The sequence below is a fragment of the Muscardinus avellanarius genome (assembly GCF_963383645.1).
Source record: "Muscardinus avellanarius genome assembly, chromosome: 18".
In the NCBI taxonomy this organism is placed as follows: Eukaryota; Metazoa; Chordata; class Mammalia; order Rodentia; family Gliridae; genus Muscardinus; species Muscardinus avellanarius.
The window spans coordinates 46498385-46515635 of record NC_137804.1 but is presented as its reverse complement, the minus strand read 5'-3'; the positions used below and the strand labels follow the sequence as shown (position 1 = coordinate 46515635).

General features: G+C 56.1%; 2 protein-coding genes across 2 annotated transcripts in view; one reads left to right on the top strand and one right to left on the bottom strand.

The window, feature by feature from the left end:
* Positions 1-17251, top strand: part of DOCK6 (dedicator of cytokinesis 6) — a gene marked incomplete at both ends in the record, with an annotated part of 52865 nt that overhangs the window by 5972 nt on the left and 29642 nt on the right. Inside the window, 11 exons of the mRNA XM_080715528.1 lie at positions 580-792; positions 2688-2773; positions 5324-5390; positions 5988-6137; positions 7450-7530; positions 7617-7770; positions 7852-7979; positions 8058-8151; positions 9003-9165; positions 15473-15590; positions 15661-15731. Of these exons, the coding sequence (XP_080571654.1) occupies positions 580-792; positions 2688-2773; positions 5324-5390; positions 5988-6137; positions 7450-7530; positions 7617-7770; positions 7852-7979; positions 8058-8151; positions 9003-9165; positions 15473-15590; positions 15661-15731 (1325 nt within the window). The remainder of the gene's footprint in view (positions 1-579; positions 793-2687; positions 2774-5323; positions 5391-5987; positions 6138-7449; positions 7531-7616; positions 7771-7851; positions 7980-8057; positions 8152-9002; positions 9166-15472; positions 15591-15660; positions 15732-17251) is intronic.
* On the bottom strand, positions 9424-12661 carry ANGPTL8 (angiopoietin like 8; the record flags this gene model as incomplete). Its single annotated transcript, XM_080715136.1, has 4 exons — positions 9424-9451; positions 9530-9639; positions 11571-11732; positions 12365-12661. 4 exons carry the CDS (start codon positions 12659-12661, stop codon positions 9424-9426), a joined length of 597 nt encoding a protein of 198 aa, XP_080571262.1.

Sequence of the window (17251 nt, the reverse complement as noted above, 5' to 3'; positions counted from 1 at the left end):
TGCCACCGCACCCCAGGGTAGTGGCGGATGTATCTTTTTGTGTGTGTGGGTCTGGGGATGTAACTCAGAGGCATTTGACCTCTGAGCTACACCCCCTGCCCAATTTTTTATTCTTTATTTTGAAACAAGGTCACACTAAGTTGTAGAGGGCCTCACTAAATAGTTGAGGCTGTCTGCGAACCGCGATCCTCTGGCCTCAGCCTCCCAAATGCTGGGATTACAAGCGTGTGCCACCACGCCTGGCTTCTTTTTTTTTTTCTTTTTTTTTTTTGGCAGTACTGGGGATTGAACCCAGGGGGCATTCTGCCTACAAGTTACACCCCCAGCCTGATTATTTATTCTTTATTTTGAAACAGGGTCTCATTGAGTTGCAACAGGCCTCACTAAGCAGCTGAGGCCCTCCATGAACTCGTATCCTCCTGTCTCAGCCTCCCAAATGCTGGGATTACACATGTGCACCACCGCGCCCGGCTCATGGACCTCTTTTTCATTACGTATACCATGGGGATATACAAGGACAGTCTCCCAAGAGCGGTGTATCCAGCTGGCGCTTAGTGCGTGCCTGTTGTCCACTGGCAGGATGACTCCCGGCGCTGCTCGGGCTCCCCGGACGACACCCCGAGAAGCAGCGGCGCCTCTGGCATCTTCGACCTGCGGAACCTGGCGGCCGACTCCTTGCTGCCCTCGCTCCTGGAGCGCGCGGCGCCCGAGGACGTGGACCGGCGCAACGAAGCGCAGCGGCGGCAGAACCGGCCCCGCGCCCTGCTCACCCTCTACCCCGCGCCCGACGAGGTGGGTGCCGCGGGCCTGCGGGCCCGTGTATTAGCCAGAAAGCGCTTACGGGCGCCTCCTGTGTCCTCTGTGAGCATTGGCAGCATAAGTACTATATAGCTATGTTTTTCAACCTGCATTTATTGGACACTGAGTGTATATGCCTTTATTTATTTAACTAATACTTGTTGTATGCCTCCTGTATACTTTTCTAATCAATCCATAGGTATTGAGAACATACACGATAGGCCTGTATCGGTCCAGCTAACGTTTATTTGGCACCTAGTGTATATGCTCATGTTTTTATTTGGCTGTCTATTGAATGCTTACTGTATATCCTGTGTTTAAGTTAGGTGTGGTGGCACACGCTTGTCATCTCAAGACAGGTTCACGGCCAGCCTCAGTTACTTAGTGAGGCCCTCTGCAACCTAGTGAGACCCTGTTTCAAAATAAAGGATAAAAATAGGGCTGGGGGGTCTAGCTCAAAGATAGAGTGACCCTGGGTTCAGTCCCCAGTACCTCAAAAAGAAAAGAAAATTATAATTAAGCCAGATGTGGCCCGCGCTTGTAATCCCAGTACTTGGGAGGCTGAGACAGGAGGATCTCAGATTCGAGGACAGCTTCAGCAGGTACTGAGATGCTCACCAATCTAGCAAGACACTGTTTAAAAATAAAAGTAGGGCCAAGGTGTAGCTCCGAGGTAGAGTGCCTATGGGTACCCGCCCCAGTACCACAATGAATAAATAAATAGTCGTGTGTTGTGCACGCCTGTAATTCCAGTACAGGGAGGCTTAGACAAGAGAATCACAGGTTTGAGACCAGCCTCGACAACTTAGCAAGACCCTGCTTCAAAGTAAAACATAAGCTAGGGGTGTAGCTTAGAGGTAGAATACCCCTGGCTCCAATCTCCAGTGCCAAAAGTAAACGAATACTCCGGGCATGGTTGTACATGCCTCTTATCCCAGTACTTGGGAGGCTGAGCCAGGAGTCAGGTTCACGGTCAGCTTCTGCAGCTTAATGAGACCCTGTTTCCAAATAAAATATAAAATAGGGCTGGGAGCGTATCTCAGAGGTAGAATACTCCGGATTCCATCCCTACTACCACAAGGAAAATAAATACAGGGCTGAAGGTGTAGCTTGGAGGTAGTCTGCTCCTGGGTTCAATTTCCAGTGTGTGTGTATATATATAATCTCCAATCAGCATGTATCAGTGTTTTCTATATATGCCTATGTTTCTCCAACTAATGTGGGTGTGTGCATGCGCACGCATGCGTGCACGCAGGGGATTAAACCCAGCGCCATTCTACCTCTGAGCTACACTCTAGCCCTGTTTTAATTTTATTTGCAAACAGCGTCTCCCTAGGTTGATGAGAGTCTCACTACTTGCTGAGGCTGTCCTCTAACCTGTGATCCTCCCATCTCAGCCTCCAAAGTCCTGGGATAACAGGTGCGTACCACCATGCCTGACTCTCAACTAACCTTTTATGTATTTATTTACTTACTTACTTATTTTGTGGTACTGGGGATGGAACCCAGGGGCATTCTACCTCTGAGCTACATCCCCAGCCCTATTTTTTTATTCTTAATTTGAAACAGTGTCTCACTGAGTTGCAAAGGGCCTCACTAAGTAGCTGAGGCTGTCCTAGAATTTTGATCCTCCTGTCTCAGCCTCCCGAATGCTGGGATGACAAGCGTGCGCCACCACCCGGCTCAAGTAACCTCTAATAGAAACCTTTTGGCTACCTCTCTGTTTCCTGGAGCAACCTAGTTGGGTACCCACTGTGTGGGTGACAGGGGCCGTGGAGGCTCGGGGGCCAGGCTCTGGAAGGCGTGTGGGCGGGGAGGCGCATCCAGGAAGGCGCGTCCTCGAGGGCGCATCACCAAGGGTACGTCCATGCCCACCTGGCTCTTGGCAGGACGAGGCCGTGGAGCGCTGTAGCCACCCGGAGCCGCCCCGAGAGCACTTTGGACAGAGGATCCTGGTCAAGTGTCTGTCGCTCAAGTGAGTTCACTGGCCCGTGGCTCCCCCAGGCACGGCAGGAGGCCACCCCATGGGCAGCGGGGGTTCTCGTGGGGTTCCAGCAGCGAGGTCATGCCCATGTGACCTGTGGGGCCACCGTCAGCTTTTATCAGCTGGCTCAGCGGGACACCCATCATCCCAGTCCTAGGGAGGCAGGGACAGGAGGATCGGCCCCTGCGAGCCTGTGGGAAGTGTGTGGGAAGCCCTGGTGCCGGATGTGGGCTTGGCTCCCAGCCAGGCCCGCCCTCCCCCACCCCCAGTTCTCAGGGGACGGGAAGGGAAGGGAGGTTCTGCTCGGGCCTGAGGCCTGGGTGGGCCTCCCATTCCAAGCCCAAGGGCTGGGAACCGGCTCTGTGGGCTCATCCAGTCATTCAACAAACACAGAGTGAGTGTCCCCGGGTGTAGCATGCACCAGGCCAAGTGTATGGGGCCTGCCGAGATGCTCAGGGGTCCTTGGGGGTCAGAGGAAGCTCCTGGCCCAGTCCCAGAAGATGAGGGAGCAGGGAGCGGGCAGCTTCCCCTGGGGAGGCCAAGCTGAGTCTAAGCCCAGGCTGAACTTGAGAGGGAGGGCAGGGAGGCTGAGTGTCTGGCGGCCATTCCTTTTGGCAAGGGAAGAAGAGGCTAAGAGCCCGCTTGTAATCCCAGTTCTTGGGAGGCTGAGATAAGCGGATCGCAGGTTCGCCGCCAGCCTCAGCTACTTAGTGGGGCCCTTTGCAACTCAGTGAGACCTTGTTTTAAAATAAAGAATAGCAGCCAGGAGCGGTGGCGCAGGCTTGTAATCGCAGCATTCGGGAGGCTGAGACCAGAGGATCGCGGTTCACGGACAGCCTCAGCTACTTAGTGAGGCCCTCCGCAACTCAGTGAGACCCTGTTTCAAAATAAAGAATAAAAAATAGGGCAGGGGGTTTAGCTCAGAGGTAGAATGCCCCTGGGTTCCATCCCCAGACCCACAAAAAAATAAAGAAAATAAAAATAAAGAAAATAAAGAATAAGCCAGGCATGGTGGTGCACGCTTGTATCCCAGCACTTGGGAGGCTGAGACAGGAGGATCGCACAGGTTCGAAGCCAGCCTCAGCTACTTAGTGAGACCCTGTTTCCAAATAAAATATAAAATAGGTCTGGGAGTATAGCCCGAAGGTAGAAAAGTCCCCTGGGTTCCACCCCAAGTACCACACACACAAAAAATAAATAAATAAAATAAGAAATAAAAATAGGGCTGAGGGTGTAGCTCAGAGGTAGAATGCCCCTGGGTTCCATCCCCAGTACCACAAAAAGAAAAGAGAGAGAGAGAAAGAGATAGAAGAGGCTGGGCTGGGCCAGGTGGGGCGTCCTTATCAAGACAGTAGGGAGCAGCCTGCATCGCTGAGGCTGGCCCCAACCTGAGGTCCTCCTGTCCCAGCCTCCACCACGTCCGGCAAGTTTTCTCTTTTAAGATAGTTCTTTAGCCGGGCATGGTGGTGCACGCTTTTAATCCCAACACACGGGAGGCTGAGACCAGAGGATCGCGGTTCGTGGACAACCTCAGCTACTTAGTGAGGCCCGTTGCAACTCAGTGAGACCCTGTTTCAAAATAAAGAGTAAAGCCAGGCGTGGTGGCGCACGCTGTGATCCCCGCGCTTGGGAGGTGGAGACAGGAGGATCGCGCAGGTTCGAAGCCGGCCGCGCTGGCTTAAGAGACCCTGCTTCCAAATAAAAATATATATAAAAAAATAGGTCTGGGAGTGTAGCCCAGAGGTAGAAGGGCTTCCAGGAACCCCAGTACCACAAAAAAAAAAAAAAAAGAAAATCAAAATCAAAATCAAAGAGTATAAAAAATAGGGCAGGGGGTGCAGCTCGGAGGTAGAATGCCCCTGGGTTCCACCCCCAGACCCGCACACACAAAGGACATTTCTTTACAAAGCGTGCTTGTGCAGCGAAGCACGCAGCGTAAGACAAGGGGAAGGTCGTGGTGGCCGCGCAGGCCAGCAGGACAGACAGCCCAGCAGGACAGACAGCCCAGGCGCCACAGACACGGCGGGCGGCAGGGCCCCAAGGAAGGGGATTCCACAGGGCATGATGTCCTACAGAGCTGCCTCCCGCTGGGCACGGTGGCACACACCTATAATCCCAGGACCTGGGAGGCTGAGACAGGCTGAGGAGGATCGCAGGTTCGAGGATGGCCTCAGAAATTAGTAAGACTCTCATCAACCTTGCGAGATCCTGTTTCAAACTAAAGATATAAGGAGGTTGAGGGTGTAGCTCGGAGGTAGAATGCCTTTGAGTTCAATCCCCAGTACCCCCCAAAAAAAAAAAGCTGCCTCTGTATCGACTGAGCTAGACCCTAGGTTGCAGGCGGAAGGGCTGACGTGGTAGCTGGACCTGTTGTGCCTCGGTTTCCCCTTTTGCGAAACGGGCTGCACAGTGCCCCTGCACTGTGGCTCCACGCGGCCCCGTGGGAGTCAGAGGCCCCGCCACCACGCTCCCTTCCTGGACCTCCAGAGGGGACGGGGTGTGGACGGCGGGTGTCAGGGAGAGGACCCCCTTTACCCACAGGTTCGAGATAGACATTGAGCCCATTTTCGGGATCTTGGCCCTGTATGATGTGCGGGAGAAAAAGAAGGTAGGAGCCCTCCCCCTCTCTCTCCCTCCCCTCCTCCCCCTCCTCCTCTCTCTCCCCCTCCTCCCCCTCCTCCTCTCTCTCCCTCCCCTCCTCCCCCTCCTCCCCCTCTCCTTCCCCTCCTCCCCCTCTGGCTTTTTCTCCTCCTTTCCTTCCCTCTCCCCCTCCTTTCCCCCCCTCCCTCCTCCTCCCTTCCTCTTCTCTCCCTCCTCCCCATCTGACTCTTCCTCCTCCCCTCCCCTCCGCTCTCCCTCCCCCTCCTCCCCTTTTCCCCCTTCTTCTCTCCCTTTTCGCTATCCAACTCTCCCTTCCTCCTCCTCTCCCTCATACCCCTCCTCCTCCCCTCCTCCCCATCTGACTCCTCCTCCTCACCTTCTCTCCCCCTACTCCTTCATATCCCTTTTTCTCCTCTTCTTCCTCCTCCTGCCCATCTAACTCCTCCTCCTTCTCTCCCCTTCCCCATCCAACTCCTCCTCCCCTTGTCTCTTCACTCCCTCCTCCCTAACTGCCTCTCCCTCCTCCTCTCCCTCCTCCCCTCCCCCTCTGCTGGGCGCTGTGGGCTTCCACATACAGCAGCTCAGCCACCTCCCACATCCACAGATTTCAGAAAACTTCTACTTCGACCTGAATTCAGATTCTGCAAAGGGGCTGCTCCGAGCACACAGCACCCACCCCGCCATCTCCACCCTGGCGCGCTCCGCCATCTTCTCCGTGACCTACCCGTCGCCCGACATCTTTCTGGTCATCAAGGTGCCCGCGGGGGCAGGGAGAGGGTGATAACAGTCACGCCACAGGTCCTGCCTCTGTGGGATGGGACAGCCATGTCACCAAGGAAGGGAACCCCAGAGCTGGGCATGGTGGTGCACCCCTGACAGCCCGGTCTTTGGGAGGCTGAGACAGGTGGATGCCAGGTTGGAGGCCAGCCTCAGCAACTTAGTGAGACCCTGTTTTTAAAGCAAAAAATAAAATAGGAGCTGGGCATGGTGGCACACGCTTGTCATCCCAGCATTCAGGAGGCTGAGACTGGAGGATCGTGGTTTGCAGCCAGCCTCAGCTACTTAGTGAGGCCCTGTGCAACTTAGTGAGACCCTGTTTCAAAATAAAGAATAGCCTGGCGTGGCGGCACACGCTTGTGATCCCCGCGCTTGGGAGGCGGAGACAGGAGCTCAGGTTCAAAGCCAGCCGCGCTGGCGTCAGAGACCCTGTTTCCAAATAAAATATAAAATAGGTCTGGGAGTGTAGTCTGGAGGTAGAAGGGTTCTATCCCCAGTACCACCAAAATAAATAAATAAATAAATAAATAAATAAATAAATAAATAAATAAAATTAAAAAAATAGGGCAACGGGTGTATCTTGGAGGTCGAATGCCCCTAGGTTACATCCCTAGTACCACAAAAAAAGAAAAAAAAAAGTTTTTTGTTTGTGTATGTAGTACTGTGGTACCTAGGGACATTTTACCTCCAAGCAACACCCCTAGCCCTATTCTTTTTTTTATTCTTTTTTTTATTTATTTATTTTTTTTTTGCGGGTCTGGGGACAGAACCCAGAGGCATTCGACTTCCGAGCTACACCCCCAGCCCTGTTTTTTATTCTTTATTTTGAGACAGGTTCTCACTCAGTTGCAGAGGGCCTCACTAAGCTGAGGCTGGCTGCGAACCTGCCATCCTCCTGTCTCAGCCTCCCAAGTACTGGGCTTACAAGCGGGTGCCCTCAAAACCGGCTCAAAAATTTTTTTAAAAGTGTCTAGCTTGGAGGTCGAATGCCCCTAACTTCAATCCCGAGTACCACACACAAAGAAAAAAAAATTATGTCAGGGAGCTATGAGTAGCTCAGGGTGGGCTGGGTAGAGGCGTTTGGGGCAGGTCTGAGGGGCTGGGTTTGCAGCCTGAAGCAGGTCAAGTGCTAGCTCGCAAGCCCTGGGGCCAGGGACGCGGGAGCCATGGCGGGTGTTGGAGCAAGGGGCCCAGCGTAGGTCGCGGCGCTCGGCTGGGGTGAGGCCCGGGTCGACCCGGGCAGTGGGATGGAGGCCCCGGGGCGCCTTGACGGCCCTCCTGCCCTGCAGCTGGAGAAGGTCCTGCAGCAGGGCGACATCGGCGAGTGTTGCGAGCCCTACATGGTGCTGAAGGAGGCGGACGCGGCCAAGGTGCGTGCGTGCGGGGAGCCCAGCGGGGAGCCGGGGCGGGCCGGGGGCGCGGCCGGGCTGAGCCGGCGGCCGGGGTCTCCCCACAGAACAGAGAGAAGCTGGAGAGGCTGCGGCTGGCGGCCGAGCAGTTCTGCGCGCGCCTGGGCCGGTTCCGCATGCCCTTCGCCTGGACGGCCGTGCACCTGGCCAACATCCTGAGCGGCGCCGGCCAGCCCGAGCGGGACGCGGACGCCGAGGGCGGTGAGCCGGCCCTGCGCCCCCTCCCCGCCGCGCCCCGCGCCGCCCCGCGTCCCCGGCGGCGCCATCCTGCGTCTTCCCCAGAGCGCAGGCCCGCCTGGACCGACCGCCGCCGCCGGGCGCCCCAGGACCGGGCCGGCGGCGCGGACGACGCCTGCAGCTTCTCCGGCTTCCGCCCGGCCACGCTCACCGTCACCAACTTCTTCAAGCAGGTGCGGCGTGCGGGGTGCGTGCGGGCGCGGGCGGGAGGGGAGCGGAGCCAGGGGGCCGCTCACGCCCGTCCCCCGCAGGAGGCCGAGCGGCTGAGCGACGAGGACCTCTTCAAGTTCCTGGCGGACATGCGGCGCCCCTCGTCCCTGCTGCGGCGCCTGCGGCCTGTGACCGGTGCGCCTGGCACGCGGTCACCCAGCAAACCCAGCCGACGGCCCTGGGCCGGCCGGGGCCAGCCTCCTCCAGCCGCCTCCTTGTCTGTTCCTTCCTGTGGTGCTGGGGATTGAACCCAGAGGTGGTTGGTGCACCTCTGAGCTGCACCCCCAGCCCTATTTTATTTGTGTGTGTGTGTGTGTGTGTGTGTGTGGTACTGGGAACTGAACCCAGCGGAATTCTACCTCTGAGCTACACCCCCAGGCCGATTTATTTATTTATTTTTATTTGAAACAGTCTCATTAGGCCGCTGGGAAGCTCTCTGAGTTGCCAAGGCTGGTCTTCAGCCTGTGATCCTCCTGTCTCAACCTCCCAAGTACCAGGATTATCAATCAAGAGCGAGCCACCACACTCAGCCTTATTTTTTAATCTGAAGCAGGGTCTTGCCAAGGGGCTGAGGGCCTCACTAAGCTGCTGAGGTTGGCCTTGAACCTTTGATCCTCCTGACTCGGCCTCCCAAGTACTAGGAAGGATTATACAACACCCAGGGGTGACCATGACTGACAAGTCCCCATCTCAGGGGGGGCTTCCATTTCCACTGGACTGTGAAGGAGAAGTCATTTGAATAAGACAGATGGGAGTCCCCAGGGCAGAGAACGATCGATCACCGGAGGCAAGGGTGACTCAGGGCTCGGGAGGAGGCTGAGAGACAGGAGGCTCACCGTTTAGAGGCCAGCCTTAGCACTTAGGGGTGTGGCCCCAGACAGGCAGAGCCACCAGATGGCATCAGGGAGACAGAGCCCTGACCCTAGCCCAGAGGGGACCCTGGCCAGAAGGCGCCAGCAGGCTCGAACCATCTCCCTCCTGTGCAGCCCAGCTCAAGGTCGACATCTCCCCGGCCCCGGAGAGCCCCCACTTCTGCCTCTCCCCGGAGCTCCTGCACGTCAAGCCCTACCCAGACCCCAGGGGCCGGCCGACCAAGGAGATCCTGGAGTTCCCGGCCCGCGAGGTCTACGCCCCGCACACCGGCTACAGGTAGGGACAGACACGCACGCACGCACGGCCAGCCCCGCGCTGCTTTATTGCGGGGCGTGTCCCCGGAGGGGGCGCCGTGCTCCTCCACCCCCGGCGGCCTGCTCCTCGGCCTTCGCTTCGTCTCTGCTCGGTGGCCGCTCCGTCGGTGGCCGCGGGGCCCTGGCCGGCGGGCCGGCGCCTGTCTCCGCGCCCGGTGCCGCGCCGTGCGGTGCGGGGCGGTGTGCCTGTGTTCCTCCGTCCTCGGTCCTCCGGGCAGGCTCAGGCCGGCAGCGCCGCCGTGTGCAGTCTGCGGAGGGAGACGGGCTGGGTGAAGGCCCGCCGCCGGCCCTCGGCGCCCCCGCCCCGCCGCGCGGCCCCGGCTCACCTCTCCTGGATCCGCCGCAGCCAGCGCTGCTGCGCCGCCATCTCCTGCCGCTGGCGCTGCACGTGGCCGGCGAGCATCCACAGGAAGTGGCTTTGCTTGTCCGCGTGAGCCTGCGAGGCCAGGAGGAGCCGCTCGGCGCGTGGGCCTCGCCGCCCGGCCCCTGCCAGGCCCCCGGTCCCGCTGCCACCTCCCCTCTGCAAAGGGCGAAGGTGGGGCTCGCCAGGGCGCCGGCCCGGCCGCGGTCCCAGGACTTGGGGGGACGAGGCAGGAGGATCGCAGGTCGGAGGCCAGCCTCTGCACCTTAGTGAGGCCCTCGGCGGCCTACATAGACCCTCTTACACATAAATATATGAATAGGGCTGGGGGTGGAGCTCAGAGCTAGAACGCTGGGTTCAGTCCCCAGTAGGTGCCAAGGTTTTTGCCTGGGCCCACAGTACTTGGGAGGCTGAGGCGGAGAATTGCAGGTCCCAGGCCAGCCACAGCGACTTAGTGAGACCCTGTATATATATAGGTTTTTTTTTTTCCCAGTACTGGGGATGGAACCCAGAGGCATTCTACCCCTGAGCTACACCCCAGCCCTATTCTTTATTCTTTACTTTGAAACAGGGTCTCACGGAGTTGCAAAGGGCCTCACTGAGTAGCTGCGGCCAGCTGCAAATCCACGATCATCCTGTCTCAGCCTCCCGAATGCTGGGATTACAAGCATGCGCCACCACGCCCAGCTGCGAGACCCTGTTCTAGAATAAAAAGTAAAATAGAGCCAAGGGTGTAGCCCAAAGGTAGAACACTGCTGGGTGTCATCCCTAGTACCACTAAATAAGTAAATAAAAGCTAGGACTCACAGTAAGGGGTTGTGAGCATCAGTGGGCTTGTCAGCAGGCGTGGACTAGTGCTAGGTACTTACTGGGTGCTCAAGACATAGTGCTAGATACTTTAGTAATGAGCAATTGATAAGCACCTTTGGTATGCCCGCCACCCACAAAGAGTCTCTAGCAGCCAGTTTTGGGTTTTTTTGTTTTGTTTTGTTTTGTTTTGTTTTGTTTTTTGGTACTGGGCATTAAACCCAGGAGCACTCTACCTCTGACTGATACGCCCCAGCCTTATTTTATTTTATTTTTTGCAGTATTGGGGATGGAACACAGGGGCATTCTGCCTCTGAGCTACACCCCCAGTCCTATTTTTTATTCTTTTATTTTTTTGTGGTACTGGGGTTAGAACCCAGGGGCATTCTACATCCGAGCTACACACCCAGCCCTATTTTTTATTCTTTATTCTTTCTTTCTTTAATTATTTATTTATTTTTGAGGGTCTGGGGATGGAAGCCAGAGGCATTTGACCTCTGAGCTATACCCCCTTCCCTATTTTTTATTCTTTATTTTGAAACAGGGTCTCACTAAGTTGTGGAGGGCCTCACTAAGTAGCTGAGGCTGCCTGCGAACCGCGATCCTCCCGTCTCAGCCTCCCAAACGCTAGGATTATAAGCATGCACCACCATGCCCAACTTTTCATTCTTTATTTTGAATCAGGGCCTCACTGAGTTGCAGAGGGCCTCACTAAGTAGTTGAGGCTGTCCATGGACCGCGATCCTCCGGTCTCAGCCACTGAATATAGGGATTACAAACGTGCGTCCCCACGCCTGGTTCCCCGGCCTTATTTTATTTTATTGTGTGGTAGTAGGGATGGAACCCAGGGGCTTTCTACCTCCGGGCTACACTCCCAGACCTATTTTCTATTTTATTTGGAAACAGGGTCTCACTGAGTTGCTGAGAGCCTCACTGAGTTGCTGAGGCTGGCTTGGAGCCTGCGCGATCCTCCTGTCTCAGCCTCCCAAGTACTGGGATGACGAGCGTGCGCCATCCTGCCTGGCTTGGACTCCCTCACTTTGCTCTGAAATATCAGTCTTTTGCCCTTGTTTGCAAGTAGGGATCTGAGGCATGGTTTTGCCCCGGGTCACACAGACGAGAGGACGTGGATCTGAGAAGTGTCCAGGGCTCAGGTCGGCAGGGAGTTCTGGCCAGGAGTCAGGGCCTCAGCCCCTTACCTTTAAAGCCTCAAATTCTTGGTGGGAGTTGCCCAGCCAGACGCCCCGCAGCCGGGCTTCCAGCTGCCGCACGGTGTCCCCCAGCGCCTTCTGGGCCTGGGCCGCCTCGCCTAGCGCCCGGGCCGTGGCCTCTGCCTCCAGCTGCAAGTCCTCTTCGTCCTTCTGTTCAACAGACAGCAGGGTTGGTTTTTATTTTTTGTTTTTGCGATACTAGGGATGGAACCCAGGGACATTCTACGTCCAAGCTACACCCCAGCTCTATTTTTTATTCTCTCTCTCCCTCTCTCTCTCTCTCCCTCCCTCCCTTTCTCTCTCTCTCCATCTCTCTCTCTCTCTCTCTGTACCAGAGATGGAACCCAGGGGCATTGCAACTCCGAGGTGCACCCCCAGCTCTATTTTTTAGTCTCTTTGTTTTTGAAACAGGACCTCACTGAGTCTCAAAGGGCTTCGCTAAGTAGCTGAGGCTGGGATGACAAGCGTGCGCCACCACGCCCAGCCCTTATTCTTTATTTTGAAACAGGGCCTCACTGAGTTGCAGAGGGCCTCACTAAGTCGCTGAGGCTGGCCTTGCACCGCGATCCTCCTGTCTCAGCCTCCTGAGTGCTGGGAGGACAAGCGTGTGCCCCACGCCCGGCTTAGCAAGGTGTTAATAGCATGACCTCCTCGTCTCTGCTTGGCTTTAGTACCACACCCCGGGAACCGCCTCCGTTCTGGGAGAACCGGGGCCTTTGGCTGTCTCGCACTTCGGCCCCATTCAGCGTCTTTCACCCCATTGTGCCCACAGTGGTGCCCACCTGCATCTCCAGCAAGCTGGTGCGGAGCTCCTGAGCCGCGTTCCTGCCCTGGCTCACTCTCTGGCCCAGCTGCCCCAGCCCGCGGCTGTAGTACCCCACGTTGCGGCCGGCCTCCGTCAGCTGGGCCTCCGTGGCCCTGTAGACGCTGTTGAGGGCCTGGCCCAGCTGCAAAGCTCCGTGGAAAAGCAGGGTCAGGTCCTCGTACTGCGCCGGCCGCGGGCCGTCCCCGGGGGCCACGGGGGCAGGCCGGGCGGCTGTGGCCAGGACCCACAGGAGACACAGGGCGAGCGCGGACATGGCTGAGTCGGGTGTGGCTGCGGGCCCCGCTGCCACCGCTGCCTTTTATGCCCCATGGTGCCATCTGCCGGGTCGGTCATTAACCAGCCACCCAGCTCCCCGCTTGCGCAAGGGCCCGGCGGGGGTCTGAGCGTTGCATCAGGCGAGTGTCCTCCAGGCCACGCTGGGATCACGCTGGCTGGGGCTCGGGGCCAACTGTGGGCGGGGAGCCCGGGCAAGGACAGGCCCCGGCCTCCACCGAGGCCGCCTGAGATGCACCATGCGCAGCCGCGGCTTCCCACCACGGACAGGCATGGCGCCGCGGCCATGCGTGTGAGTCTGGGAGAGTGATTAGGTACTGGGGCTGAGCCCAGGGCCTTCTGCCTCTGAGCCGCACTTTCAGTCCCCCCCCCCCCCCCCGTTGTTTTCATTTTGAAACACAGTCTCGCTAAGTGGCTGAGGCTGGATTCAAACCTGTGATAGTCCTGTCTCGACCTCCCAAGTCCTGGGATTGCAGGTGTACGCCACCATGCCTGGCTTAATAGTGGTTTGGGGTTTTTTTGTTTTTAGTTTTTTGTTTTGTTTTGTTTTTTGTTTGTTTGTTTGTTTTTGCAGTACTGGGGATGGACTCCAGGGGCACTCTACCTCCAGGCAACACCCCCCGGCTCTATTTTTTATTCTTTATTTTGAAACAGGGTCTCACTGAGTTGCAAAGGGCCTCACCAAGTAGCTGAGGCTGGTCGCAAACCATGATCCTCCTGTCTCAGCCTCCCAAACACTGGGATTATAAGCATGCATCACCACGCCCGGCGACCTGAGATCCTCTTGTCTCAGCCTCTCAGAGTACTGAGATTAAGTTATGCACCGCCAGGCCTGGCCCCCAGTTCTATTTTATTTTTTATTTTGTGGTACACAGGGCATCCTACCTCTGAGCTATACCCCCAGCTCTCTTTTAGTCTTTATTTTGAAACAGGGTCTCACTGAACTGTAGAGGGCTTCGCTGATTTCTGAAGCTGATCTCAAACCTCTGATCCTCCTGTCGCAGCCTCCCAAGTACCGAGGTTACTGGCGTGCGCCACTATGCCGGGCTTAACAGTGAGATTTTTTATGGGCCCCAGTGTCCTTGAGCACTTGCTCAGCCTGAGTTCTTCTCAAAGCTGGTGGTGCCGGGTCACTGATTTGGCAGGCCAGGATTGAACACAGATCCCGCGTGCTCGGCAAGCGCCCTGGCCCTGGGCTTTCCCCAGCCCCGAGCTGAGATTCTGTGCACCTGGCTGGTAGCTGCGGGGCAGGTCCAGATGGCAGAGCCCTTCCTGAGCTACGGGGGCTCACTCAGGGACCCGCGTGTGCCCCAGATGCTCACAGATGCCTCTCCACAAGTGCTGTGGATGGTGGGGGGAGTGCCTCCGTTTCCCTATCTGTCAAATGGGGGTCCTGGGAGGGATTCCCACCTGGAAGGCTGCTTGTGAGGAATAAACGAGGTATCTCAGGTGGGCGTGGTGGCGCACGCTGGTGACCCTGGTACTTGGGAAGCTAAGACAGGACGAGTGTGGGCTCATAGCCAGTCATAGCGAGACCCTGTGGGCTCGGGGATAGAGCTTGAAGGGAGGATGCCCCAGGGTTCAGTCCCCAGCACTGCAAAAAAGAAAGAAATATACTAAATTTAATATACATGTTTATATATGTAATAACATATTACATTATATATAAATCGCGTATTATGTGAATAACATTTTATATGTTTAGTTTGTATTTAAATAATGTATATAGCCGGGCATGGTGGTGCATGCTTGTAATCCCCGCACTTGGGAGGCTGAGACAGGAGGATCGTGCAGGTTGGAAGCCAGCCTCAGCTGGCTTAAGAGACCCTATCTCCAAATAAAATATAAAATAGGTCTGAGAGTGTAGCCCAGAGGTAGAGGGCCCCTGGGTTCCATCCCCAGTACCACCATGTATAAATAAATAAGTAAATAAATAAAGTATATAGGTGTTTATATATATTTACAGTTTTTTTGGTACTAGGAATTGAACCCAGGAGCATTCTACCTCTGAGCTATGCCCCTCCCCCCACCTTATTTTTATTCTTTATTTGGAAACAGGGTCTCACTAAGCTGCAGAGGGCCTCACTAAGTAGCTGAGGCTGGCCGCAAACCCGCGATCCTCCCGTCTCAGCCTCCCAAGTCCTCGGATTAAAGTGTGCACCATCACGCTCAGCAATAAATAATCAAATAAAAAGGGCTGGGGGTGTAGCTTGGAGGTAGAATGCGCCTCAGTTCAATCCCAATACCAAAAAGAAAGCATTTTGTGCCGGGCTTAGGGTGAAGCCGGCATCCAGGAGGCTGAAGTATTTGGTGCCGCGACTGTCCCTGCAAGTACTTATCATCGTTGGTGTTGTTACAAAGGTCCTGCTGGAAGTCATCCTTGTTGTGCAGATGGGGAAACTGAGGCCCGGCAGGAGGCTGAGGCTTGTACGGAGTGCCCGTCATCTGAGCCCAGCTCCATAGTCGGACTCTATGGCCTCAGTCTCCCCACCTGTGAGACAGACCATGTAACGAGCATGGCCTTTCTTGGGGGATGGGCAGCGGGGGCGGGTCAGCCTGGCAGGCGGGGTCACGCCCGGCCACTGGCCACCTGCTGGGGACTTTTCCCTGGTGCCTGCCCTGGCTCCCTGAGCCCCCAGCTGTCGCCCGGTCAGCTGGCCCACCTGAGCTTGGAATCACCTGCCACCTGCCCTCGAGGTTGCCAGCCCCGTGACCCACTTTCCCCATGACCGTCGGTGTCCTCGGGCTCCCGGGCTCCCTGGCCCTCTGACGCCCGGTGCCCTGTCCGCAGGAACCTGCTGTACGTCTACCCACACAGCCTCAACTTCAGCAGCCGCCAGGGCTCCGTGCGCAACCTCGCCGTGCGGATCCAGTACATGACCGGCGAGGACCCCAGCCAGGCGCTGCCGGTCAGTGCGGCGCCCACCCCGGGGGGCAGGGCCGGTCCCGCGGGCGCCTCAGGGGTCCCCTCTCCTGCAGGTCATCTTTGGCAAGTCAAGCTGCGGCGAGTTCACCCGCGAGGCCTTCACGCCGGTTGTCTACCATAACAAGTACGTCGGGACACTAAGGTCCCCGGGGCTCCTATGGGGGCACGGTGCCTGCGGCAGCGCCCCTCGGGTACAAGGGGGCTGGGCATGGTGGCGCACATCTGTTCATCCCAGTACTGGGAGGCTGAGACAGGCGGATCTCAGGCTCAGTGCCCGACCCCGGTGACTTACCGAGGACCTCAGCAACTCAGTGAGACCCTGTTTCAAAACCAAAAAATAGCCAGTGGCTATAGAAGCATGGTGGGCACGCTTGTAATCCCAGCACTTGGGAGGCTGAGACAGGAGGAGCGCAGATTTGTGGCCAGCCTCAGCTACTCAGTAAGGCCGTTTCTTTTTTTTTTTTTTTGGTGGTACTGGGGTTCCTGGAAACCCTTCTACCTCCGGGCTACACTCGCAGACCTATTTTTACATTTTTATTTGGAAACAGGGTCTCCTAAGCCAGCGCGCGCGGCTGGCTTCGAACCTGCGCGATCCTCCTGTCTCTGCCTCCCAAGCGGGTGCCACCATGCCCAGCTAGACCATTTCTTTTACTTTTTTCCTTCCTTCCTTCCTTTCGTTCTTTTTTTCTTTTGCAGTATTTTCTTGCAGTACTGGGGACTGAACCCAGGGGCATTCTACCCTTGAACTACACCCCTAGCCCTATATTTTATTCTTTTTATTTTTATTTTATTTTTTATTTTTATTTTATTTATTTATTTATTTATTTATTTATTTATTTATTTTTGGTGGTACTGGGGTTCCTGGAAGCCCTTCGACCTCTGGGCTACACTCCCAGACCTATTTTTTTTTTATATTTTTATTTAGAAACAGGGTCTCCTAAGCCAGCGCGCGCGGCTGGCTTCGAACCTGCGCGATCCTCCTGTCTCCGCCTCCCAAGCGCGGGGATTACAAGCTTGCGCCACCACGCCCGGCTTATTTTTATTTTTTTACTTATTTTTTTTTGCGGGTCTGGGGATGGAACCCAGGGGCATTCAACCTCTGGGCTACACCCCCTGCCCTATTTTTTATTCTTTATTTTAAGACAGGGTCTCACCGAGTTGTGGAGGGCCTCACTCCTCACTAAGTAGCTGAGGCTGTTCGTGAACCGCGATCCTCCGGTCTCAGCCTCCTGAATGCTGGAATTACATGCGTGTGCCACCACGCCCGGCTCTATTCTTTTTATTTTGAAACAAGGTCTTGCAAAGTTGCAAGGCCCTGGCTAAGTAGCTGAGGGCTGGCCTCGAGCCTGCGAGCCTGCGATCCTCCTGTCTCAGCCTCCCAAGTACTAGAATTACAAGCGTGCGCCACTACGCCAGACTCAAGAGAACCTGTTTCAAAATAAAGAATAACTTAGGGCTAGGGGTGTGGCTCGAAGGTAGACTGCCCCTGGGTTCAATTGCCAGTACCACCAAAAAATAAATAAGCCGGGCGTGGTGGCGCACGCTTGTAATCCCTGCGCTTGGGAGGCTGAGACAGGAGAATCGTGCAGGTTCGAAGCCAGCCTCATTTGGCTTAAGAGAGCTTGTTTCCAAATAAAATATAAA